The 27,731-nt window shown below is 44.3% G+C and overlaps 1 protein-coding gene across 3 annotated transcripts in view; it reads left to right on the forward strand.

Annotated features, from left to right (window-relative positions):
• nrxn3a (neurexin 3a) overlaps positions 1-27,731 on the forward strand; it is a 286,244-nt gene that overhangs the window by 42,532 nt on the left and 215,981 nt on the right. For 2 of the 3 annotated variants that reach the window (XM_053682955.1, XM_053682956.1), the window contains 4 exons: positions 13,197-13,498; positions 15,766-15,927; positions 24,201-24,639; positions 25,393-25,776. In XM_053682955.1, coding sequence (XP_053538930.1) covers positions 13,197-13,498; positions 15,766-15,927; positions 24,201-24,639; positions 25,393-25,776 — 1,287 coding nt within the window. Of the gene's footprint in view, positions 1-13,196; positions 13,499-14,608; positions 14,654-15,765; positions 15,928-24,200; positions 24,640-25,392; positions 25,777-27,731 lie in introns of all 3 variants that reach the window. The other variant, XM_053682954.1, reaches the window with a different exon arrangement.

Consider the following 27,731-nt stretch of genomic DNA (forward strand, 5'->3'; position numbering starts at 1 on the left):
GTGCAAAATGACGCTCGGGGACTTCAGAAGCAGGCGACTTTTTAGTAGCCGGCTGGCTTTTAGGCGGGAGGGAGTTTAAACGGCGGGACGTTTTGGGCATGAGAATTCGGGCACGAACGAAGCTTTAATGAGAGTAAATATGTAGAGAAATTCGCAGGGATGTTTTGGTGGGTTTTTTTTGGGGACGGCGTTCGAGGAAATAAAATCCGACCATTTATTCGTCTATCCACTGGGACTGTTTTGAGTACTCAGTCATTTGGTTCTAGGGCATAGACGGGCAGAAAGCGGAGCTCGGGATCGATCGCTGGACTTGAAACACTTCCTTTACGTGAAATTGCCCAGAACAAGAGTGAAGTTGCGAGGGCGCTACTGCGAGAACCAGGACCGTTTTATACACCGAGTCGGTGTATTAGGCCAGTACTAGATCCCTATTTGGTTCGTTCATACAGTTCTATGCAAATGACGCACGTATCTGGTGACTTTCAAAAATAAGTGTTTTTTATTATTTACGTTTGTGTTGTATTTCTTTTCCGGGGGCGCACGGTGGCTTAGCGTTTAGCACGATTGCGTCTCACCTCCAGGGTTGGGTTTGGGTTTGAATCCCGTCTCCGCTCTGCACGTTCTCCCTGTGCTTTCGGGGTTTCCTCCAGATACTCCGGTTTCCTCCGCCAGTCCAAAGACGTGCGTTGTAGACTGATTTCGCATGTCCAAAATTGTCCGTAGTGTGTGAGTAGGGTGTGATTGCGCCCTGCGATGGGTCGGTATCCCGTCCAGGGTCGTCCCCCTGGGATAGACTCCAGGCTCCCCGTGACCCCGTGTAGGAGAAGCGGTACGGGAAAATGGATGGATTTACACACGGCTAAAAAGTTTTCACAGTACTCTACGGTCAAAAAACACACTTCTAACGTCGTTGGCTCGATCGTCTGATGGAATCATTTCTCATTCTGTCGAGGTCCCAAGTAAAACCCTACCCTATTTAGTAAACTATGAACTTTGCACGTTAACCCCTGGACGACGGACGTCCGCCGGCTTTTAATTCTTAATGCCGTCCTCCTCGTCGGTGGACAGGAGGACACGTGGATGGATGGTTTGCATGCTTGAGTGGATGGACGGATAGTTGGATTTCCAGACGACAGATGGGTCTCACCAGTAATCGATCTCCCCCTCGGCGTGATCCGGGTTAGTTAGACATGCTGCGTCCGTGAGTGGGACTTGCTTCGGCTGTGTGTGTAATGAGCCTCGCTGTGCACTAGAAGTCTATTCACTCTTCACGGCGAGCTGTAACGTGTACGTCCCCGAGGACGACGCCAGATCCCCGAACGTTTCCCGTCGGTTCATCTCGTATCGGACGTGTGACACGTATACCGAAAGCGCTAGTACCGAAAAATCATCTCTAAATGAAAAGTTTGCTGATTTGCGACATATCGACCGTCAGCTAGAACGTCAACGCCGATGCTATTTGCGACAACCGTTAGCCAGCGCTTAGCAAACACGGCTGCACGATGAAGCGGTTTTGCTAATCTTGCTAACTAATGAGATCTGTTGGAATCGTTAGCCTAATGCTAACGGACTTGCTAATTTTCGTCGCACGTTACTGTGCGATGGTTAGCCGAAGAGATCAAAATCGCAAGAGATGTCTGTGACGGTCGGAGATGACGCTGTAACGTTTTGTCGTTTTTTTGGACACGGGGAAAGTATTGTTCGTCTTATGAGCTTCGAGAAAGGAGCTAAGTTGTTTTCACTGACGTTCAACACGACTGGAAACGATAAACGGTTCGCAAGACGTTTTCGAGAACGATGGTTTTAAATTGGAAGAATGTGAAGTTTAGCGTTGACCAATTCAAATCAGACGGGTAAGAGCAGGTAACCGTTAAAAATGACATTTGCGAGTTTATGTGAGTAAATATGAGATTTTATGTATATAATGATATATGGGCGCTGTTTTCATGCACACTGAGTGTAGGTATATATTTATATTGTGTGTGTGTGTGTGTGTGTGTGGGGTGTTTGGCCAAGGGACTGTGCTGCTTCCTGAAGCATGTCTCCGAATCCCTGGAGACTTTCATTTACTCCCAACATAAGACCGTGTTATTGGCCATTATCTCTGCTGTCAGCCGCTGCGTTGATATCTAATGAAGGGGCATCTATGTCTGGATGCCATTTTTCAGCGGCGCGGCGTTGCCGTGGAGACGTACCAGGCGGGGGCAGCGGGGCCCGGCACGCCGCTTTCTACTCGAACCAGATAAGACAGGCGTTTAGCGCAAGAGCCCAGGTTCAATATTTATTTCTTGCGAGCTCTGTTCGTTTGCATTGTGCATATTTCAAATGTTACGTCCTGCCAGAGGGAAGGTTGTGTGCGTGACGGGGGTGTTTCGTTTGGATCTCAGTACTTCGAGACGAGGTATAATCGTTTAGGAACGCACATTTATAGCTGCGAGGAGAATCCAGGACCCCAAGCGTTAGAGAAACGACTGGTTTAGGATGTCCAAGCGTGCATTTTGTGCGGAGATGAGAACGGGTCATTGCTGCTGCATTTCCACTTCCTGTTTCAGCGAGCCCAGGTTATATTCCTATAACGGCACGTTTCGAAGCGTTTTATCCCGCTCAGGTACGTGACGACCTTTCGTTTGTTTTATTTATCAAAGAACGACCGCGTTCTTTTATACTTGCGCTGCGGTTATAACGTCGTAGAACGTCCGCAAGAACACGTTTGTTCCGGTTCTCGCTTACGTCACAGCGGCTCTAAACAGCCTCTCTTTCTCTTCCTGTCTCGGCAGATCGTCACGGAGACGTCGGAAACCGTAAGCGTTAAATAAGCGTCTCCTCATGCAGAACGTCACAAGCTATCGATCGTGGATGTGGAGCGCTGCTCTTATAGAACATGCGTGTCCATCTTCTGACCAATCAGAATCCAGGATTAAAACAGCACTCTGGAATCCACTGGAATAAAGTATAAGAAACAGCAGGCTAGTCGCAGCACTGTCCTCGGATCAAAATGGCCGCCGCCGTCGCAGTGTTTCAAAGCTCCTTGTGTACGCCCGTGTTAAATTCCTCGACACGCGGCCGCCGCGCCGGTCACGGCCGCTAACAAATGAGGAGTGGAGTGTGTGCCGAAATTGCTGATGCCTATCAGGGCCGTGCTGCGTGGAAAAGCGTCTCTCTCCCCCGCTCGTCCTTCCTCTCGCGCTCCGTTTTCTTTGGCTCGTCCACCCCGATCGAGGAACGCGTTCTCTCATTCATTTCTCTCGCAGTGTGTCGTCTTCGCATGTGATCTGGAACCGTTTTTTTGTTTTGTCTTGTTTTTGTCCTCAGACGATTCGCATCGTTTTTGTTTGTTGGTTTTTTATCTTTTTTTTTTTTTTTTTTGTCCTGGCATTAAGGTGCTTATCATTTACTCGAGTAATTGCAGTAGAGAGAAGGAATATCGCGTAGTCGGCTCGGGGGGAAAGTAAGAGAGTGCGAGTAACACGGGATGAAGCGAGACGCGTGACGTTTGCAATTTAAAGTTGAATAAATGAATCGCCTTACTGATTTAAAATGACATCCGTGAGCTAATAATCAATTCGCACTCCACCCTACCCCCCCCTTTTTTTAAAAAAAACGTGCGTGTTCCTATATGATTAGCCTTATAAGTAAAGCCGTACGGTACGTCTTTTTTAATGAACTAACTAGCTAAATAAATAGGAATTTATATGTATATATGTAAATGATTAAAGGGTTATTTTTAGTATAATGCTCCACCTCCTGAACCTTATTATTATTATTATAAATTTTTTTTTCTGTGGTTGCTCTTATAATTAAAGGTATTATGCACTGACTGTAGTCTAACTGGCCAAAAATTATAATTTTTTTTAATGTCTTTATGAAATTCAGCGTTTTACGCTAGGTGATTTTTGAAGGGAAAAAAAAAATGGAATGCAAGGGTTCTTTTTTTTTTTTTTTTTTTTTTTGCGTATGTAGCCTTATAACTAGCCATCAATAACCTCTTTTTTTTTTTTTTTTTTTAAACATTTTTAAAAATTAATTTGATATAAATTGTTATATATCTGAAGCTAATTGATGCATGTTTTAATATTTCGAGTATTCTCACCTTGTCCTCTGATGATTGCCTTGTTGTCGTTAATCTTTATTATTTTTATTTTTATTATTATTATTATTTTAATTACAGTAAACCGAATCAAGTTACACAGTCGGCTTCGACAGCGCATGTTGTACGAGGTGCAGAAAGCAGGACGTATAGGACTTTATCCATGTACGTGATGTCACAAAAAATGTCATTTTTTTTTGGTCTAATGGTCTAATTTTATTTTCTCGCCCGGCCCTCGTGTCCCAGAGCTCCTCGTTGCAGTCGAACCTGTAATTGAAAATCGGAAATAATTAATGAAATACTGTTAATGGGACAGATTTAAAAAAAAAAATAAATAATAAAAAAAAAAGATGGAGAGTTGAACGAAGCTGCCGATGAAATGACTTTCTTCAGATCGTGAACGCGACGTTTAAAACCTGCAGGATGGAATAATAAGTCTGTGGAGGAGAGGAGGAAGTGTTCAGCTACACCTGCTGTCTGTGATGTAGTGTCACGTCGGGTCCTGCACACGGGGATCAGCTCGAGCGCCTTAAAGGCCGAGGATAACATCAGTGCAGGGTTTGTTTCGCTTTATTTATTTATTTATTTATTTAAAAACAAAGACCAAAAAGTTTCCCAGGAAAAATGACATCATTTCCCCCTTTTTATCTTCTTTATAGCACCTGAAATTTCCTATTACAGTGCCCTCCATTAATATTGGCACCCTTGGTAAATATGAGCAAAGAAAGCTGTGGGGAAAATTGTCTTTGTTGTTTAACGTTTTGATCTTTTTGTTCAAGAAATTCACAAAAAAACAAATTGCTCTGCTCTCATGGGTGTGAAACAGTTGGAAACAAAATACAGCTTTGTCTAAAAAATATATATATGTATATTTATAATTTGTTAAATATCGGTGTGCATCAATTATTGGGACTTCGGTCAATACTTTGTGCTAGCTCCCTTTGCCGAGATAACAGCTCTGAGTCTTCTCCTATAATCCCTGACGGGGTTGGAGAATACATGGTGAGGGATCTGAGAGCGTTCCTCCGTACAGAATCTCTCCAGATCCTTCACATTTCAGGTCCACGCTGGTGGACTCTCCTCTTCAGTTCACCCCACAGGGTTTCTATGGGGTTCGGGTCAGGGGACTGGGATGGTCAGGGCAGGATCTTGATTTTGTGGTCAGTAAACCGTTTCTGTGTTGATGTTGAAGATGTTTTGGATCATCGTCCTGCTGGAAGATCCAACCACGACCCGTTTGAATCTTTCTCTCAGAGGCGGTCAGGTTTTCATTTAATATCTGTTGATATTTGATAGAGTCCATGATGCCATGGATCCTAACAAAATATCCAGGTCCCCTGGCAGAAAAACAGCCCAAAACATTAAAGATCCTCCTCCATATTTAACCGTGGGCATGAGGGACTTTTCCATACGGCTACCTCTCTGTGTGCTCCAAAACCACCTCTGTGTTTATTACCAAAAAGCTCCGTTTTGGTTTCATCTGACCGTAGAACCCGATCCCATTTGAAGTTCCAGTCGTGTCTGCACACCGAAGACGCTCGAGAGTAGTTGTTTTGGTCAGACAGATGTTTTTCCGTTCGTTCGTTCTGTTCTTCCTCCTTCCTTCCTTCCTTCCTCACGATGCGTGCGTCCCTCAGAGGAAGGAGTAAAAGAACAGAATCGGGAGTTTTTATCGGCTTTTGAGAGCAGACCTGCACACGCCGAAGCGAGCCGAGGGGTCGTCGAATCTAAGAACGGCTGAAAGAGGCGATCCTGCACTCGGTCCTAATACGCCGTCGTGGCCTTTACACTTTACGCTCATTATCGCATGATATTAATATTATTATTATTCAGTTTGCGCAATAGAACGCGCGTAAAAATATCGATGGTGCGAAATACATCACGGCCACGCGTCGTCTGTCGGCAATTCACACGCGGTACGGTGAAAACGTGGACGGAGATCATCGCCAAGCGTTATGACGTACGCGATTAAACGCTCCGCCGTCTGCCAGGCGCCTGCAGCTAGTCTAGTAAAGTTAAAATGACATGATGGTGGTGATTTTTTTTTAAATTTCTTTCTTCAGGATGTAGTGCATAGAAGAGGAAAGCAAAAATAACAAGTCAGCATGTTGGAGCGAGGCGGGGTTTAAATTGTAAAAATGGAAAATGGGATGAGGTCAAATAAAAATATGCAGGTAGGTGAATTGGTGAGTCTAAATTGCCTTTGTGTGTGTGTGTCCTGTAGTATAGGGTGTGTGCATGGTTGCTATGTTTATCAAAGGCATCCAGCAGATGGTCTGTGTCTTCTCATACCTGGTCCAAGTCCATATCTCCCTGCTGTTCACACCCACTCTTGTCCAAACCCGATACATCTCTCTGTGACACACACACACACACACACTCGCGTGCTAACATTCACACATCGTATTCCATATGGATAACATTCTGGGAAGATTAGAGAGTTATTAGAGATTCTCATCTATGCTTTGTACTTCACTGTGTTACTCAGTGAGTGTGATTTAATGCTAATTTGAAAAGGGGAAAAAAAAAAAAGCGCTAGCGCACATGCTAGCACACACACACACACACACACACACACACACACACACACACACAACCAGAAAAGGGAAAAGCTAATAGTAGCGACTATAAGCACTGCAGAAGGGTGGAGCAAACCAGTGGAGCTGAACGAGGATTGCGGCAGGCAGCAGGCCTCTCCTCCAGAAAATGGTTTCCGAGACACAGTCTCACACTGACACTGTCTGGAGAGATAACACACACACACACACACACACACACACACACACACACACACACACACACATGTGGAGACACAAAATCTGCCATGGTTTCAGATAGAAAATGGATTCCTTTCAACATGAGGTCAATGGACCGGCGTCCAAGTCCAAATCCATTTTAGGAAAATTGCATGACACAAACATTTTATTTATTTATTTATTTATTTATTTATTTATTTATATATTTATATATTATTTTATGTCCGAGGAATAGCGCTGCAGCTTTACACTCATTACAATAAATAAGCATAAATATATATACGTTTGTCTATATTTGACTTCCAGTGATTTTATTAAACAGTAGCCGGGCCTGTCCAAATTCGATGTTACCATGACGACGATGACTCTATTCATCACTGAAGTGAGTAACCAGCTATTGGTTTCACTGACACTGCCCTGGATGCTTAGTGTAGTAATCATTTTGCACCACTAAAATTGGACTGAACTGTACAGTTAAGTTATACAAAACATTATTCTTATAAAAAAAATAAGTCCACATACTATTACTACTAATAATAATGACATTCATTTGAAGAGGAAAAAATGAAAGAACAGCTGCTATATCATAAGTGATGAGAAGTTAAATGGATTAATTCGTGCAAACAAAACCTCATTATTGGTTAACTTCTGCGGTATATGAGCAATAAAACCCTTCAGCACATCCTGTTTTTATAGAGGGGGGAGGGGGTAAGTTTTACACCACTTCGTTATTGATTATTTTCCTAAAACAGCACGACACGGAGCGTTTTATTTCTTCTATGATGCACAGCGAGAGAAAGCTGTCGGTAATGGCATTTGGAGCGGTGTTTGCATGTGCTGTGGTATTTTCCAGGTCAACCTCGGGCAAAACGTCGAAATTCTAACAACGATAATGATTCGTGACAATACGAGTTGGATGCTTATTAGAGTGTGTTGGTGTGTGAGTGGTGCGTGGTAAGTCATTGCTCTGCTGCCGGACGGTGCGTCGGGGTCTCATCGGGTCAGGGTAGAGGAAAACGGTCACACTCTCTCTCTCGCTCTCTCTCTCAGTGTCTCTATTGATCCCACCCATCAAAGCATGACAGATGCTTGGGATACACTGTCTAGAGGACACCCCCAAGGATTGCAGCAATGGAATCCCAGAAATGCCTGCTGTGTGTGTGTGTGTGTGTGTGTGTGTGTATATATATATAATATACACACACACACACACACTTGCCTCCTGTACCTTTCCAAAAAAACATCAACGTATCTAATTATGTATGCCTATGAATATCATCCCAGGGTCCAGGAAATGACATCATTGATTTTCATCTGCCAAAAGTGTAATGGATTTGAAATGAAAACAATCGCTTGAATGTCTTTACAGAATAGATGTACGAATAGATGTGGTTATACATTCACAGATTGAATCGTGGAATAACTGCGTGGATAGTTAGCAAAGTCGCTCCGTAGCTAATGCTGCCAAGGCCTAGCTACTGACGGCTACGTCCCGCTAACCTAGCTAGCTAGCTAGCTACTTGCCCTTCCTTCAGAGCTCGAGCAGAGTACATTATGTTCTAACATAAACACTTTAGTGATTATAGATTGGTCAAAAAATGTGTACGAGGCTATGCTAGAAATCTCCCAAGCGACCCAGTGCTTATTTTCTTCATACTTCAGACTCAGTCAGCCCTAAACTGCACATTCGGTGATGCTTGGAAAACTTCACAAACTGCAAAGATGACAATTAGACGACCGCTAGATGGTGAAAGAGCACGTTCTAAGCGCGATGTGTGCAGAATCTTCCAGTAACGCAGCTCAGCCGTTGCGTCACAGCGGCTTCCGTAGGCTCGCACGAACATCTTCCTTTTATGGGGTGCCATTACTTTTGCCCTAACTGAATAGCTGGTCTCATCTTAATTGACGGATTTGTCTCGGATCGCTTCTTTGGCGTCAATCGGGTGTGTGCGACACCGAAGAGGGCGTGTGTAATTGTACGCAAGCGTGACGGTAGGTTCCGGATGCGCGTCGACGACGGCGGTATTTGTTAGATTTGGAATATTCGATTCGTTAGCGTCATGTTAGTGCGTCTTTTTTTTTTTATGTCGATACACGCAAAGTTCTGGTGTGAATGCTCCTGATGACATCATCTGAATAAATTCAGTGCATATCCAGCATGACAGACGAGGCCCAGTGAAGACACCCGGCCCGGTGGCGCCGAGCCTGCACTCCCGAGTCAGTCCGACGACCTATTCTTAGCCGAGCTGCTCAGCATTTCCTTACCTCCTCACTTTGATTATTTATGAGCTGATTATTTGTCTCCCATGCCGACCGTATTACCGCCGCTGCTCGCTCCCTGTTTGACATCACGCCTTTGATGATGACAAGCATTTGTAGCGCACCCCCATCAAAGATTCAAGTGGGAGTCATAAATCCGTACAGAGAGCACTTTCTGGCAACTGTCCATTTTGTCCTGCGAGGGCTGAAAGTGCAATTGATCAAAATGTTGCCTTCGCGTCGAGGGCTCTCGTTCTGTAATGGCCTCCCTCCTAAAGCCGCCTGGATTTATGGCAGCCATAACTGCACTACTTCTCGTGTGCTCCAATGCCTCTGGCATCTTCCACATGTTCCTCTGTGTGTGTGTGTGTGTGTGTGTGTGTGTGTGTGTGTGTGTGTGTGTGTGTTAGCAAGAAAACCACACTAGAACACCATTACCATTATGCTTCAATAACAATCTCGGTCCCCGGTGTCCATTCAGACGTATAACGATGTTTTCATTAAGGTTTCATAATTCGGCACGTCGGCTGTCCGGCACACGGCCCGGCGCGCTCATCTCCGTCCATTTTACCATTATGGTGCAGATTAAAAGCCCTTTGTTCCCCCCTAGTACGGATTTTCATAAAAAGAGAATCTCTAGAGATAGGTTTGTTTGGGAGCTGAAAGGGCGCCTCGGGGAGAACCGCTGGTCCATGATCAGTTCTCACATTGCTTTCGTTTTGTGCTTTCAGAGAATGTCATTTCTCTCATACGGCATGCGGCACTCGTCTCTATTATCATACGCTACATTCCACTACTGCTGAATCTCGCTCTTTCTCTTACACACACACACACACACACACACTGGTGTTAGCAAGTCTGTGGGTTTTCTGCAAAAATGGGAAAATGTTGAGACCTGCTAGAAAATGCATAAAATAATAGAGAGGCCTTTGCTTTTCTTTCACCAGCTATGACACTCTTTAAAAAAATATATATATATATTTTATCATGTTATAAAATTATCCTTTAATAGTCGAATTTAATTTCTAATTTGTAAATGATTTTCTTCATTTTTTGCCTGTTTTATTATAGTTTATGCCGAATCTGTGTGTTTATTTTAATTTAATTAAATAATTAATATTTAATATTTTGTATAATATACAATATAAAATAAATATTTTATATAAATATTGTATATTTATATAAAATAAATTAATATTTATTAAATAAATAATTTAATTTATTTTAATCTTTTATTGTTCTTATGTATGTGTTGGTGGTGTTATTATTATTATTATTATTAGTAGTAGTAGTAGTACCAGTACCAGTACCATATTTGGTTCTTTTTTTTTTCTTTCTTTCTTTTTCTTCTTCTTTGCACATTCACGGTGACGTGCATAAGTGTTCACCCCCTCGATCTTTTCCACATTTTGTACGGAAGGCCGTCCAGCAAAAATTCCTCGAGGAGGAATAAAACACTCCAGTGCGTGCTGCTGTAGGAAAATAATCGACTTTAAGTTGGTAACCGTAACGCTGCTTCATCGCATCGTTCCACTGTTGATTTCTATTTATTATTCTGATATTCATTTATTTTCATAACAGCATGACCCGAAGCGTTTTATTCCTTGACTTGTACTACTTAGGTGTACTACTTTGTGAATATGAGAATACAGTTTCGCGATATCTGACTCTAAGTGCATTGTTTGCATTGGACTGGGCGGATTTGGTCACCCTACATCCTTACACATACACGCACGTGCGTTCTGCCATGTTGTTTCTTGTTCTGTGATGTGATATCACTTCGGACCCTTCAGCGTGGGCAGTCGCTCATTAAGTATTAAGCGGCACTGGATTAATAGCGGAGGGAAGCAGCTGCTGCTAAAGCGTGCTGGTGTCTTCAGTAAAAAAAACAACACTCGCTTTAATTAATAATTGATCACTGCTCCATCCAGAGAGACTCCCGGTGACATTTGATCTGTATTAAGAGATCAGTGAGTCTCTGCTGACGTCCCGCTTTGCTCAGAAACTCCCTGCTCCAGACTGAGCTCAGGGTTCGTGGCTGTGGTGTAAGTTTAGTTATTTTTTTTTTTGTGTGAATGTTCAGATATGGATTTTGAGATCCGTTTCGTTCTTTACTCATTTATGAGCAATTACTACTGAAGCATACGTCTTAAACCGGGCCTGCTGGGAGTCTGTGCTTTCAGGAAATGTTCTGTAGCTGATACTATATAATATGAATGATTTCAGACACAGGGCACAGGGCGGAGGTGGCTCGGTGGTTAAAGGCTCAGGGTTACTGATCAGAAGGTCAGGGGTTCAAGCCCCAGCACTGCTAAGCTAGCACTGTTGGGCCCTTGGGCAAGGCCCTTAACCCTCAATCGCATAAATGGGATAAATGTAAGTCGCTCTGGATAAAGGCGTCTGCCGGATATGCCGTAAAAAAAAATAAATAAAAAAATTGATCACTCGGCCACATTATTCCTGATATGACTCCGAGTCCATTGTGGGAAGAGCACCGAGCCATTTTCAGCTTTTAACCGAATGTAGTTCGATCGCACAAAACGAGCTAGTAAGTGATGACACGTAATAGAAACGCACGTTTTGTGCCGTTAATACTGAAGATTCTGTGTTTTTGGGAAAGCTGTGCGACTCGGTTTGCCCAAATCCCATAATCTCTACTGGCTCGGTGTTGTAGTGGAGGCTAGCCCAAAACGAATGGACTTGGGTGGAGGAGTGGGATTCGCACGTAGATCGGCGGAAGCAGGGCTCGGTGACACGTGAGTCGCATCCCACCGTCAGCCAGCGCAGACTTTCTCTGTCGGAATTTCGACTCGGAACAGTTTTGCGGTCAAAACGAGAGAGAGAGGGGAAGGAAAAAAAAAGGCGCAAATACGTTGCTTCATTTTTCTCCGTACTGACAAATGTTGATATTACAGCCTTTTGTTAATCGCACATATGCCACAAGAGCGGCGTTAAGAGACGCCATCTGTGACATAAATCCATGACACGAGTCCAAAGATTCTCACTATTAATGCACGGAACGTTAAGTGTATTCAGAGATAATTTACTGGACTCCTTATTCAGATGATGCAAATTACCTGAGTGTAGTTCATGCCTATGATATTTATTTATTTATTTATTTATTTATTTATTTATTTTTCATGACTAGATCATGTATAAGCAAGTGCTTGTGTTTAAAGCTGTCGGTCTAGATGCTTTCGAGAAACCCCGTCTCAGAGGCTTCCACTTAAGAAACATCTGGCAACCTCCAGGACATGAAGTACGCACGGGTAATTTACACGTCCGGTAAATCTATTCAAGCAAACGCTTAACACGTCTCTGAACACGGGACGAGTAACTTCTCCCACGTAAACATTGATGTAGCTTTTTTTTTTTTTTTTTTTTTTGGATTAAATCCTTCCCGAGAACATGTAGACAGATATCGAGATGAAAAACGCTGGAGTGTTTCTTTAAATAAAGAATCGATTTCTAGTAAGAAGTAGCTTGTTTTGCAAGGCATTGAGGATCTGTAGTTCCTAGTTGCATAGGGAAGTGTGAAGGATTGGCAGGTGTTGGACGCCACCTGTGTATATACTGCCGAGCTGCTAGACGGCTGGCTGTACCGTTCACATTTCCATGCAAAGTGCATCACAGCTGGATGCCAGCGCTGGCCGTGATGAGCAAATCAGCCCCAGTGCTCGAGAGAAACCAATCAGCTTCCGCGCCAGACGACCAGACGGTAGACGCGCGCGTTCTAGGACAAGGCCGTTAAACCGGTATAACGTAGACGTTGATTAGTTAGGACAAATATATCGTCGGATATATTTTATGTGTTTAAATGACAAATATCTAATCATGTCCATCACAAAGGATCAAGTGACGTGTGGTCAGTTCTCCCGATGATTTCCAATGACCTCAGCTCAACCAAAGAATTCTTTTGTTGTGATTATTAACATTTATTTTTTATTTTTTATTGTGACCTCAAGATCATGCCAAATATTAACCGTATACCTTTCTTTATAAACCGCAGATGCAGAGTTCTGTCGTTTTTTTTGTTGTTTGTTTTTCTCAGACTCGTTCATGGTCGGTCCTAATCCGTTTCGGTTCTCTTCCAGCCCGTGAGGAGAACGTGGCCACCTTCCGAGGCTCGGAATACTTCTGCTACGACCTCTCGCAGAACCCCATCCAGAGCAGCAGTGACGAGATCACGCTCTCGTTCAAGACCTGGCAGCGCAACGGGCTCATTCTGCACACGGGCAAGTCGGCCGACTATGTCAACCTGGCGCTGAAGGACGGCGCGGTGTCCCTGGTCATCAATCTCGGTTCTGGAGCCTTTGAGGCCATCGTGGAGCCGGTCAACGGCAAATTCAACGATAACGCCTGGCACGATGTCAAAGTGACACGCAATCTCAGACAGGTAACGTTAAACAGACGACGCTTCTGTCCGAGGGTTCGCCGTTCTAGCGGTCATCTTTATCTGACGTTAAGATATAATCTCCTGTCCTCTTTATTTACCTCCACTGTTTATGATTTTCTAGACTAGCTGTCTTTTCCCAAAGTCTTTACTTTCCACCTCGTAAAAAAAAACAAAAAAAAAAACAACCTTCTTAAGTATTAACCTCCGTCATAGGCCGTCAGTGGTGTGATGGCTTCAAGAGGTTGCCTCGGTCTTTTTCCAGCTCTCCCACTCTCATTCTGTAGATATTCTCTTCACACGGGTGAATAGTGCTTCTTATCAGGGTGGCAGGGAGACGCTTCAGCCAAGCTCAACCGTGCCATTTACCCACAGCCAATTTTTGTCGGTTAAACCGCTCGGTGCACCGACTGCATTTTAAAATATGTAAATGTTTCGGGGTGGTTTTGCTCCTCAGCAGTGGATATTTTTGGCACGGGCAGATGCGGAGGACGTGGAGACATGGCGCCCCCTGAGCTCCATCCATCAAGCTCAACACATGTCTCTCTATTTTGTTTTATTCGCACTTTATGTAATGCGTTTTTTTTTTTCTTCTTTCACATCTTAGCCGGAAATTTAAAGGCCGTGCGCATCGGGAACGCATCAGAAATGTTCAGTAGGGGGAATGAAATCCACGTCACGCGTGCCGCTAGACGTAAAAAAAAAAACAACAAAACGCTACAGTTAAGACGTTGTTGCTGAATACATTTGGTATTTATGAGCCATTTTTTTTTTTTTTTTTTAAATAAAAGTAAGTACGATCTGTTTTACACGTTCAACACACACAAACTGTGCTATTTTAGGAGTAGGAGATAAACGACACGGTGATAGCCCTGAATCTTGGTCTCTTCCTTTCTCTCTCTCTCTTTCTCCCAGTTTCAGTCTTTCTTCCTTTGCTGCTCAATGGAAACTAACCACTCATGGAACGATTTTGTTTGACTAACCGTTACCTGAACGACTAACGAAGCTCCCGAATTACTCACCATTGGTTTTTGTTTTGATTTTGACGCCATTTTCTTGACAGCTCTATTTTGTTCACTGTTTAATTTCCTTTCTTCCCCCCTTTTCACAAAGCATTCAGGCATTGGACACGCTATGGTAAACAAACTACATTGTCTGGTAGATATCATTCCTATTGTCCTTTTTTTTTTTTTTTCTTTTGGTTTGCCGTGTGCTCTCCTCTGGCCCTCTTCCTTTTTCTTCGAGTTTCTTTCTAAACTTCATAATCGACTATCGACCAAAAAAAGGAAATGGGGTTGGCCTTCTAGGTGTTCACGTTCTCCTTGTCCTGTTTTCTTCCTCCTCATGGCTTTTTTTTTTTTTTCTCCTTCTGGCTTACTTTCTCTGAACTTCCTCCTCCTCTCTTCAAAAGACCTTGATATGTGATTTTGTAGGCTGTAGTGGTTTAATAAAAGCCTTTCTGTTTGCCGGATACTGTTGACGAAACTGGCAGAAGCTTTCCACCAAGAACCAGAGTGGATAAATATACAATAAGACCAGCTAGTGGGCAGGGGAGCTCTGACAGTTGTTTCCAGTACAGACTTGCATGGCACGCCAAATCCTCTCCATTTTCACCGCAGCTTTTTTTTTATTTTTATGATCTTCGCCACTAACAATCACATCACCCATTACCCTTTAGTCATCGTGTACCGTGCATCTTCTCATCTTCCTCGTTGCTTTCACATCGATGGCTTTTCCCGTTCACGTGCATGTGTGTTTACAGTTTGGCTTTGCATGCTGCCTTAGGCTGAAGTAGCACATTTAGCATCCGTATCCCTCATACGTAAATTAAATGTCATTTAAAAACCCACCGATAGCTTAACTCTGGCTTGCTCATCAGTAGTAGTAGTGATCCATGCAGCACATTTTGGAAGCATGCTTATCAATGTCTGAACTAACCAATCAAATAAAAGTTTTTTAAAAAAAATTAATAACAATCCAACACAAAACTCCATGGTTTGTCACATTGTACTAACCTCCCAGACCTAACCAAGATCCCAAAGTAGGGAACCATTTCTTACGCCATCAAAGATAAAGAAAATATGCCGCAGAAATATTTTCTTTACCTGCGAGAATAGAACTGACTGATAAGAGCCCAGTGCTGCTGATTTATCCCCAGTGTTACACCAGACAACTGCTCCTACTCCTACCAATGGCGTTGAGAAAGTCACGGGTTCAGAGGGTCATCAGTGGATCTCTCCCCTTCCTTTCTGTCATGTCCACCCTGACAGGTCACGATCTCCGTGGACGGGATCCTCACCACCACAGGCTACACGCAGGAGGACTACACGATGCTGGGCTCTGATGATTTCTTCTACGTCGGAGGAAGCCCGAGCACCGCTGACTTACCCGGTTCACCCGTCAGCAACAACTTCATGGGCTGCCTCAAAGAGGTAAGTGGAGTCACGAGTGGTTAGATGTTGGATGAGTTTCTTAAGGGATCGGGGGGGGGGGGGGGGGGTCACAGTCCAAATCCACAGCAGGGGTTGGATCGGAAATCATAGGCTTCTTGCGGTTTGTTTTGCACGGAACAGGCGATATAAGGTCAAACTCGGAAGCCGTCGGGAATTAAGCGTTGAAAGGGACTTGCAATAGGAAACGTGACTTGTGAAACCAGGTAGGAACGTATAACCATTGAAGGGAAACGAGAAACCATTCAAAATCAGGCTTTCTTAGAAATAAAGGGTTCTATCTTGCACACTAAAGGTACTAACGGTCCCTAACTTCGAGCAAGACTACATCAAGAGTTCCTTCGGATCATACGCAAGCTTTCTAAAACGATTCACCGTGGAATTCTGTGGGGTTCCAAGGGTTACCATCTGACCAAAGAAACCATCTGAAGAACCCTTTATGCTGTCAGATGGAACCCTTAGCACCCCATTCAGGAAAAATCTAGAATCACAGATTATCCAAAAAAGAACCCCCCCCCCCCCCCCCCCCCCCCCCTTTAAGAGTGCATAAATCTTTCACAGAATAATGAGACATAATGATGGCATTAACTACAAAACCGGTTCAGGTGATCACGAGTGCTGGTGCCAGAATAGGGCATGATGTGCCGAAACCCAAAGCTTTTTGGATGGGTCGGTCGGTGCATTCGCCACGGAAAAGTTCTGTCCTCTCACTCTCCTTCTGTCTTGCAGCACATCTTGAACCCTTGTCAGAGCGACAAAAACGGAACGAGTCGGAGTGGAAAGTCGGACCAGTGTAATAGATTTAATAAAGCTCATCTTCTGAAGAAGGGCCGAGTGGACGTCGGTTTCCGTGTAGCCACCCCTATAATGAAATTCACTGGACTTCTACGTTTTCTCGTGACACGAAATGGTTTCAGCTGCATTTAATTTGGCTTTTCAATTGCTGTAAATCATTTGATTAAGGTCGCGCTAGCGCCGAGAAGAAGCTGGGATGATTGGACGAGATGAGATTCTGCGTTCTAGTGCTCGTCAAGATTGCGACGCAACACGAGTGAGTGGGTTGGTGTGAGGGGCCGTAATCTTTAGGGATGAAATCTCCAAGTAGAATAACTCTACTAATCTTATGAGATGAGCTTTATGTAACAGATCTTTTGCAGTTTTGAGGTAATGCTCATGTCCCCCCCCAATTACCCCCCCCAACTTTGGACAGCTAGTCTTTATGGTGAACTTGATCTTTTTCACGCCTGGAGGCCGTGATCACTAAATGGATCATTCCTTAATTTAGCCGAGAGTGGGTAGCTAATCTATAGCCAGATTAATTTGAGGATTTTCGGTAAACCTTAGCCAGATATCATATTACACTGTCTGTCGCCTTTATGATGTCTGTAAAAACCTAAAGAAGTCCATCGATCACCGCTGTCACATGATGGAAGCACAGATGGAAGCAAGTGCAGGTATGGTAGTTTAATAAAACAACAAGCCAAAGGATCAGGAGGAACTCTATGAACATATCCAGGCAGAGGTCAGGCGATCAGGCAAACAGTTCAGACTAGTCGAGGCAGAGAGATACGGTCGTAAACGTGAACAAAGTTAAATCCAGAATAAACAAACACGGTATCAAGTCTTGGTAACGGCAGAGACCAAAGGCAACTGCGTGAGTTTGGGAGTTGTAGTCGTCTTCACACGCTTTTTCATGCATTAAAGATATCATAAATATAAGATTTTCATTGTCCTTTTCATGGATCAAGAGCATCTTGTGGTCAAAAGGCTTGGGAACTTTGCTTATGTCACCAGGAGCTTGCTGCCAGTAGGGCCACCTTTTGGTTTACAGATTTGACGCAGGAGGTCAAAGAGTGGTCCTAACGGCCCCCGTTAAAACGCACAAAAAAAGATTGTGTACCTGACCCAGATCAAGGTTATCAGGACCCTCCCCTGGAGCCAGGTCTGGGACTGGTCGTGTCCACAGGCATTCATCTAGTGACCGGGCCACGCGCATTAATAACCTGGGTGGAGTCGGCCCAAAGTGGTGACTGGAGGCATCTTGTATATTATTGGAAGTGATAGCTTTCCTAGGGCCCTTAGACCTTAAGGCTCTGAGATTATAGGACTTGGGGAAGATAGACCCCTGGAAACAGTGCCTTGGAAACACAGGGGTCTATGAACATGGGTATCAGTGGGTACCTTTGACAACAAGGACCCTCTGAACATAATAGGCTATAGAGTAGAGTCCTGAGAACAAGGATTCTGGGAACGTAGGACCCTAGGAACATAAGAGTTTAGAAAAACAATCTGTGATGTCATGTGTTGCCAGTTTTAAAGGGTTTTAAAGATTTTTCTCAGCCATTCTTATGGAATGTATCTGAAGCTAGCTGTTTCAAAATTCAAACATTCAAAATGTTCAAATATTTGTAGCAAAGAGTTGTCTTTGACCCAGATCACTGACGGGGGAACCGCCGTCAAACTTTTTCTTAAAAGAAGTCCTTCCATCACCTACCTTTTTTATTTTTATTTATTTATTTATTTATTTTAAAGCAACAACCAAAGTAACAACTCTAAACGTGTCACATCTTGAATGTCTAGAATTTGTGAGTTTGAGAGTGCAGTCAGAATAAAGCAAGGCTGCCAGACAAGAAGTACCCCGTCCCCCCCGTCCCCCTCCCCCCCAAAAAATAGGACAAACGAATTACTGATTGAAAACTGTAAGCCAAAAAAATAACATTAGCTTGTTTTCCTGGGAAGCGTGAAGCAGTCAGAGGAATCGCTGTGTCTTTACTAGCGTAACGGCAATAAACAAAACTGTTAGAATTTCCTGAACGTTTTCAATACCAGCGTCCCTCCTGAGTGGAACACACACCCAGTTTTAACATAAGCAATGCTGGATTAAAACCTCTGCACCTTTTGTAGTGACCCTCACCTAACCCTCTGAGTAAACTTTTAGCTCGCCACTAGAATATATTTAGTTTTGTATACAGGTTGATGCATTGCCTTTTTTTATTTTATTTTTTTTTTTTTTTCTCTCTTCCCCCCACTAAATATATATATATTTTTCATGGTAATTTGAATAAACCCACTGCACCTGGTAGAAACTATAGACAGATCGTTTGTTATTTGAAGACCACTCCACCTTGTGGCTCGGGATGCCAACTGCAGCTTAGTTCATCTGCACAAAACCCCACAATTCACAAAGGCCCTGTTCACACCTTGGCATTAACATGCATCCTAGGTGATGAGTCTTGTTTAATAATGAAAAAATGGATCAGTGTTGGCTAATTTCAGCGGTATAAGAGGGATAAAACAGTAACGCCCGCTTCATCATACCACTCCGTCGTTGGTTATTTTCCTAGCGTGACCCAGAGCATTTAGCTCTTTTGTGTATTTTTATTGCTTTTTGGGTGTTAAACAGTGACAACCCACATACACACACTCACAGTCACTGCGACAAGAGTCCGAAAAGCATTCAGAAGAATATATCCGTGTGTGTGTGTGTGTGTGTGTGTCTCCAGCAGCACCTGAGCTGGATTCCACATCACACACTCTGACATGTGCATGTTGGCGCTCATTTATCACCATGTTGGTCTCTGAAAACACACTCCTGTCCCGCTGTCCGAGCTCGGCGCCCTGAAACCTGTCCTGTTCTCCAGCTGTGAAGTGGGTCAGAGCAGTCGAGGTTTGGACAGATGGGTCAAACCACTCTATGCTCCACGCAATCCCGCCCACCCGCCCCCCGCCGTCCCCTCCAGCTGTTCCGTTTGGATAAGTGGTGTTAGGAGAGGGATATCTGGCACGGTTTCAGAGCGAGAGTGACTGAGGAATGTAGCCAGCTCCAGAAACAGCTGTACCATTTTGCCACCGCTGTCACACTGATGGTTGAGGGTTGTAATGAAATAGATATGCTACTTAGAGCCGCGTTAACTTCGCCAAAAGGCACACTGATTAGAATTATACACCACTTAAATAGTTATTGTTGAATCTCTGTATTTTGTTATAATGAAAAGGTTCTTATAAGAAGAGGGGCTTAGTTGTTAGCACGTTTGCCTTGCACCTCCAGGGTTGAGGGTTCAAATCCCGTCTCCGCCCTGTGTGCGCAGAGCTCGCATGTTCTCCCTGTGCTTTAGGGGTTTCCTCCGGGCACTCAGGTTTCCACCCCAGTCCGAAGACATGCACCGTAGACTGATCGGCCCCAGGTCTGCTGGGATAGTCTCCAGGCTCCTCCACAACCCTGAGTTTCATCAAGGATCCGGGAAATATTGCACGAAGTTAAACTAGTGCTCGAATTAAATGAGTGCAGGATGAAATGATGATGATGGGATTTAACAGCAATATCCAAAATTCAAACGATGTCAAACGATTACGTGAAGAAAACGAGTTGGCGTCGACTCAGAAATGTATTCACGGTTTAAGTGAAAGCAGACTGTCTTCTTTCAGCCCTGAGCTCTAATGCAAAGCACCAACCAAGTGCCACCTGGCACCCTTGACTGGTGAATAATCTATACCAATTTCCAACTTTTCTCCAGCTTGACCTGGGAGCCATTAATTCTAGCAGAGTGGTGGGCAGGCTCTGTAGGCAGAGATTTATAGTACGGGCAGACAGCTGTGGATGATGAATTGGCATGTCACTGCAGGCCCACCGCAGACGGAGAGGGGGCCACGGGCACGCACAGACCCATGCATGGTCATTCTACCGGCGCCCACGCTCCACGCCAAAACCGAACTGCCAGTCAAAACACTAACCTACAGCCTTTCACTCCTCCACACTGTTGATGGCCGTTCCGTAGTGCCTTGATTTAATTGAACGTTCTAGAAATGGTCACAAAGCAGCTTTGAGATGAGACCGACATCCAGATGTAGATTCAGATCCATAATGGACAAACCAGTGGTGACGATGCCGAGGAAAAGACGACGTTAGGAAGAAACTTCAGGAGGAAGAAGACTTGAAGGAGAACCCATCCTCTTCCAAGGATGAATTATTACAGCATACAGGACTGAACAGTTTAGACAAACAGTCCGTCATGCACCAACGGTTATTTACACACATTAATGAAGCCGTGAGATACCAAATCGAACGTGTGCAGGATGTAGACTATCGTGTCGTCCATTTGATTTACTATTTTGATTTTGTTAATATAAAAAAATAATGTTTTGGTTCATTTGAAGCGCTCTCTTTTCAAGAAAGCATGCCCATAGTTTGAAGGATAAGCTGACCCAGCAGTCGTCTGCTATATTTACAGCACAATCTAAGTCAGTTCATCACAGGAAAAAGTTTCTGTACTCCAGATCAACGATGTCTGACTGTAATCCGATGTCTCCGACGTCTCCATAAACACGCACGTGACTCGCCTGTGTATATTGCGAGTCCAGAGTCGTGTGACGAGTCCGGGACAGACGTTATGAATACGATAGCAGTCTGTGTGATGGTATGATAATTGGCTAGTGGGATAACCCTGCTCCGGTACAGCTGAGCCTTAGCGCGTATAAGATTTTCAGCCGAAGCTTCCCGTGTGCTACACCTCCACCCCCTTCCCTTCCAGTTTATTTCCAAGCGAGCCTGCGGGGTAAGATAACAGCTTGATGAAATTCGACTCCACATATTCAAACAAGTTTTATTCGGCCCTCGCGCTCCGTCGGCCTTCGAGTTCACTCGATCCGTTTCATCTACAGACTTAAAATAGGCCCACGCTCGCGCCGAGTCTGTTCCCGTCCGTCTATAGAAGAAAGCTCAATTACTCTCCCTTCTATTACCCCGTGTCCCGGCAGACACACCTTACACCAGGTGCTGATAGATAAAGCGTCGGTATTCCATTCAAATGTCACGATGGCGCCGCTGCCGTTTTTCAACACGGCCTCGACTCGCCAGTCTTCGCACCCGAGGGGACGAATATTTGTTCTCGGCAGTGATGTTTTTCAACCCCGAACGATGCCGGTAACCTTTCCGCGACGATTAATCACCCCTCTCAAAGTCAATTAATTCAATTTGGTGCTCTTGAGAGGATCGTTTTTGACAAACGGTTTAAACGCTTTGGACACATGAAATGTGATTTTGGAAGTCCAGAGCGGATCGGTTCAGAGAGGAGGACGGACAGTTCACGGGCAGCGCCCCAGCTGGAATTAGCCAGCTGACATTTCAGGTGCCGTTTGAGTTCATCAACGTGACAGCGCTTTAGGACGGTTTAAACCGAGGAGGATCGGCTGTCTCTCGTGATGAATGGAGATTACGGGGGGGGGGGGGGGTTTGGAGATGATGCTAAAACAGAATGGAAAATAAATCAAGAAGGCATCCGAGAACATAAATAAGAGTGTTAAAGTTACCCCTAATAGAGGGCCCCCCCCCCCCCCCCCCCCCCCCCCCCATCAAGTTTTCAGAGGGTGTGAAATTTCCAAGACTGCTTCTACAGTAGATGCGCTGGTTGTCAAATAAAATGATCACCACAACCGGCACTGAGCTGTGAGAACCTTACGAAAGAGAGATTCTGCTGAGGGAACGACTGTTTTGTGAGAACAGGAATTAACTTGGACAGTAAATGTAAAAGGATTTTAAAAAAAATGAAGAAAAAAAAAATAAAAAAATGAAGTCGTTCTTTAATAGATTGTTGGACTGCGTGTACGTAAGAGGAATAAAACACATACTGTTATAGGAAAAGAATCGACTTCAGGGCGGGAACAGTAAATCAACGTTATTGCTCGTTTTCCGATAATAATGGCACCCTGCCGTGACTTATTCCTTATATAAACGTTATACCTTACATAAACATTTTGCCTTCAGGCTTTGTGTGCGAGATTTTAACAGACGCGGTGCAGGTCAATACCAGACCTCAATACCAGACCTCAATACCTGACCGAGGGAAAGTGTGTGTTTGTGGTGCGTTTGACACAAGAATAAAGATGGCAGTAATCTGTTGGCCCGTCCTGAGGAAGTGTGTGTGTGAGAGAGAGAGAGAGATACATTGTGTTTGACCTATGCATGGCTGTGCTTGAGGAATGGATCACTGCAGGGATGATGGTATTTATGATCCCGCCGATAACGGCTGCTAGAAGAGAGACCCGTCGTCCGCAGGGACGGCAGACAATTCTTCAGCTCGGTCTTTCCTCCAGGCTGCCGGGAGAGCAATGGCCTGATTTTACAGCCAGGATTATCTATAATCTCAAGGCTGGGAAATGTGGCTGATGACTGCGACTAATCCGAGAGTAAATCCAAGCAGCCCTGCGGCCCAGAAAAGATCTACATTCGGCGAGGAAAGCTGGTGATTTTGCGCCTCGACAGAATCTGACGTTGCAGTTCCAAGGTGTTGCCGGTGTAGAAGTGTGTGTGTGTGTGTGCGCGTGCGTGTGCGCTCGCCGTAGGTGTTGACAAAAACAGCCCCGAGCCGTGACGTGATATTTTGAAACGAGTCGAAGGGAAAGTCTGGTGCTTCTGCGCCCTTTGTGATAGTGAGAGTGCCATCACAGCTTTTTTTTTTTTTCCTTCCCCCTCCTTCTTTATTCCGTGTATTAGCATAGCTATCAGGAAGAGCAGACGCAGATGCGCGCGGTACCGCAGCTGTAGTCGGTTACCATTCGAGAGCCGTCCATTGTGAAGAAATGACCTGACCTATTGGTATTAGCTCTGGTCTTGCGAAGTCCTGCTATTCAGCACTCTGCACAGGGAAACTTCTGCTTCGAACTTCACCAACGATTGATGGGAAGCCCCGCCCCTTTCCGTCAGCTCGCATTTGTTTTGGACAGCGTTCTTGTTTCGTTTCGGTTAGACTTTTCTTATTTATTTATTTGTTTAATGTAGTTTTTACGTTTTTTCTGTCGTACTACACGGAGAATGTTTTGAGTTGACGTTAATGAGAAATTAGACGAGTAGCACGGACGACATCAGCCAAAAATGTTTAGAATAAAAAAAAGACTAAATATTCTATGTTTAAAATGTAATATAGAATATATGTAAAATATTCTAATCATTTTATTTAATATTTCCCCTAAAGATTAGTTTAAAAAAAAAATCATAAATTGTCTTTTGCAAATGAAAAGTTTTTTGAAAACTCAGATGAAAAAGCAATAATAATATTAATAAATAAGTATATGAAGAAGAATGTCCACGTATTAATTCATAAAATCCAAAATAAGCACAATTAGTGCTTTTATTACAGCAGTTATTAAAATGATGCCCTTTTTTTGTTTGTTTGTTTGTTTTTTTTCAGAACCCTGGTAGTGACCTTGAGTATGAATATTATTACACGTGTGGATGTAATTACTTCTCCCTGTCGATGTAGGTCATGTACAAGAACAACGACATCCGGTTGGAGCTTTCTCGGCTGGCGCGGATCGTGGACCCTAAGATGAAGATCCAGGGAGATGTCGTGTTTAAGTGCGAGAACGTGGCCACGTTGGACCCCATCTCGTTCGAGACGCCCGAGGCCTACATCAGCCTCCCGAAGTGGAACACCAAACGCATGGGCTCCATCTCGTTCGACTTCCGCACCTCCGAGCCCAACGGCCTGATCCTGTTCACGCACGGCAAGCCGCAGGACAGGAAGGCGGTGGGGAGCCAGAAGAACACCAAGGTGGACTTTTTTGCGGTGGAGCTGCTGGACGGGAGTCTGTACCTCCTGCTGGACATGGGCTCGGGTACCATCAAGGTCAAAGCCACGCAGAATAAAGTGAACGACGGGACGTGGTACCACGTGGACATCCAGAGAGACGGAAGATCAGGTCGGGGTGTGTGTGTGTGTCTGTGTGTGTGCGTGTTGCAGCTCGGCGTGCCTAGTCTTATTTATTTATTTATTTATTTATATTCCAGCAATACATTGTGTTTATTTATTTATTTATTTATTTTTTTAATTAAAACTGCGTCTTCCTATATCTTCCACCGCTTATTTGTGGCACGAGAAAATCCGTACCGTGCGTTATCAGCGCTTAACAGGAGATATGCGAAAAGAAATAAACGAACGAGCTTCGGTGCTAGTTAATTATTCGCAGTTGAGCAGTTTCAACGAAATCCGTACAGACTCGGATCGTGTAATTCCAGACGGATTTACGTGACTCTCACGGACGTTGAGTGAAATATTTAGCACCGGGGGACAGCCGTCCGTGCTTACACCGTTCCTTCCTACATCTGTTTTTTTCCCCTCGTTCTCTTTCTCGCATGCTCTCGCCTTTTGACTGTCCGCACACGGCCGAATCGATCAGTAACGACTGCGTATCAGTTCGTAGCACTCGCTTGTGCGAAAGGTCTCGCGGGATATTAATAATGCAGCCGACCTGTGACCGGGCCGATGTCACTTCTGCAGAGATTAGCTGTATTGATCCTTTTCTCTCCACTCCACTGTGTGTGTGTGTGTTTATTAAAGCCAGCTTTACACAATTCGCAATTGTTTTCATCTTGCCGTAGCATATTTTAGGTCGGAGTTGATTTGAAGCGTAACTACGTAGGGAGTTTGTACTGTAACACGTTTCTCTCTGTAGGTACTATATCCGTAAACAGCCGTCGTACCCCGTTCACGGCCAGCGGAGAGAGCGAGATCCTGGACCTGGAGGGCGATATGTACCTCGGTGGACTTCCTGAGAACCGCGCCGGGCTCATCCTGCCCACCGAGCTCTGGACCGCCATGCTCAACTACGGCTACGTGGGCTGCATCAGGGACCTGTTCATCGACGGACGTAGCAAAGACATCAGGCAGATCGCCGAAGAGCAGAACGGAGCGGGAATCAAACCCTCCTGCAACAAGGTGCCGGGGAAGCAGTGCGAGAGTTACCCGTGCAAGAACAAGGGGGTGTGTAAAGAGGGCTGGAACCGCTTCATCTGCGACTGCACCGGCACCGGATACTGGTCGCGTACCTGCGAGAGGGGTGAGTCGCCATCGGTGTTTATGTCTAGATACCGATACGGGGTCGTACAATGGTATGCAGACTCTTTGGGGGGGGGGGGGGGGGGGGGGTTTATTGTTCAGATTTTTGTATAACTATAGTCACAGTGATGTTTATAGTTGTGACGCTAGGCTAGATTTCCACTAATCACTTGAGTTCATTTCAGCGCGAATGGTTTTTATGGTAATCGAGTATTATTTACACACGGCCTTGTGTCTGTTTATTCAGCTTTTAACCTTTAAAATCCCACCAGGTGCCATTTGTAAACAGAGGATTAGCGACTTAATCGTAAAAATAAATAAGCTCATTAACGTCCCGGTGTGGAGCCGAGTGCAGCAGTAGACCTGAGCTGCATTTACCACTCGTTGTTTTTTTTTTGTTTTTTTTTCTTCCTAAAGTGAAAATAATTCTAAACTAAAATAATGTAGGATTACTGAAATGCAACGAGATAAAATAATGAGTGATGCCTGAGACGTATTTTGGATCTGACCCGTTATGCCGCCCGGCTCGGATCCGACACGTACGCCTGTCTCTGACCCGTCGTGTACGCCCGGCTCGGACCCGTCACAAACGCCTGGCTCGGACCCGACACGTACGTACAACCGTCTCTGACCCGACACGTACGTACGGCCCGGCTCGGACCCGACACGTACGTACGACCCGGCTCGGACCCGACACGCCGCTCGATTATTCCTTGACTGCACGCTTCAGATATTTTACCTGTTTGATAATTATCTTTTGTTTGTGTGGTTTTTCCGGGGGGCGATTTCCAGGGCTCGGAGTGAAATGTTATCGAGTCTGTAGATGGAGAGTATATTTACAGTAACAAGCTGTAAACAAGATACTCATGAATAAAATCATGAGTATTGATTCTGTTCCCCTCTCTGCAATTTCATGTCAGTTTGATTAATACAAATGCGGCCGTTCTATACTCCAAAGTGCTCCCTTAGGCTGATTCGACTGAGATTCCTCCTGTGATGCATTACAAACTGAAAAACAGAAACATTCCAATAAAGCTACTCCGACGTGTCCGAGTTCTCTCTGAGGGACAGGAGATACACTTTACCATGACGTCGGCGCGTGTATTTCCTATCACGTCTTCCTTCTGACCTGAAGCTTTTAGGGATATTATACAACACGGGCGTTTAAGGATTTAATGATGATCAGGATGTTCAACACTGATGCTGCTTTGACCTGTTGGTTAAAATTATTAATGCAGTAATGAATTCATAAATCCATACTTCAGCACATTTACTCAAATTCCAGGTAGATATATACCTAATAATACTAACTCGTGAACTCGTAACTGCTGAGATACGACCCGATCGTCGTAGTTTGATTTGTTTACCGTTGAATCGGACTGTAAAGAAGAAAACGAGTCTGTAAAAACCGCCGCGTTTTTAGAAGTCTGTCGGTATCTGGTGATGGCGGTCATGTGACCTTCACGCTACAGCTTCATCCGATTTCTAGACGTTGGTCCAGCTATCATGAATTATGAATGAAACTATTTGATGATTAGGGATGCGGCTAAATTCATGGCCCAGAATATCCATGTATGACCAATAATTAAAGGTTCAATACTTATCCCCCCCAAAAATAAATAAATAAATAAATAAATAAATTAAGCCCAACATGTAATATTGTTGATATTTAGACCATGTGTTTTTCAGTAAAACATTAATAATTCATAAGTTTTTAAATGACAAACTGCTCCTTTAATTCACCCTGGGCAACATGTAGCCATTAAAAAAAAAACACACACACTAAATATATAAATTAATTCATTAGTCAATTCCCAAATTACGATTTTTCAGTGGATGAAACGTATCAAATTAGGTTCACTGTCTATTTGTGTTTTGTTTTGTTGTTCAAAAGCACTGTGTGGGGGGGGCAGCTGCCCAGGGCACTTTGTCCCCATCTTGTCTCTGTGGACTCCA

This window comes from Ictalurus punctatus, chromosome 9, assembly GCF_001660625.3.
Source record: "Ictalurus punctatus breed USDA103 chromosome 9, Coco_2.0, whole genome shotgun sequence".
Classification (NCBI taxonomy): domain Eukaryota; kingdom Metazoa; phylum Chordata; class Actinopteri; order Siluriformes; family Ictaluridae; genus Ictalurus; species Ictalurus punctatus.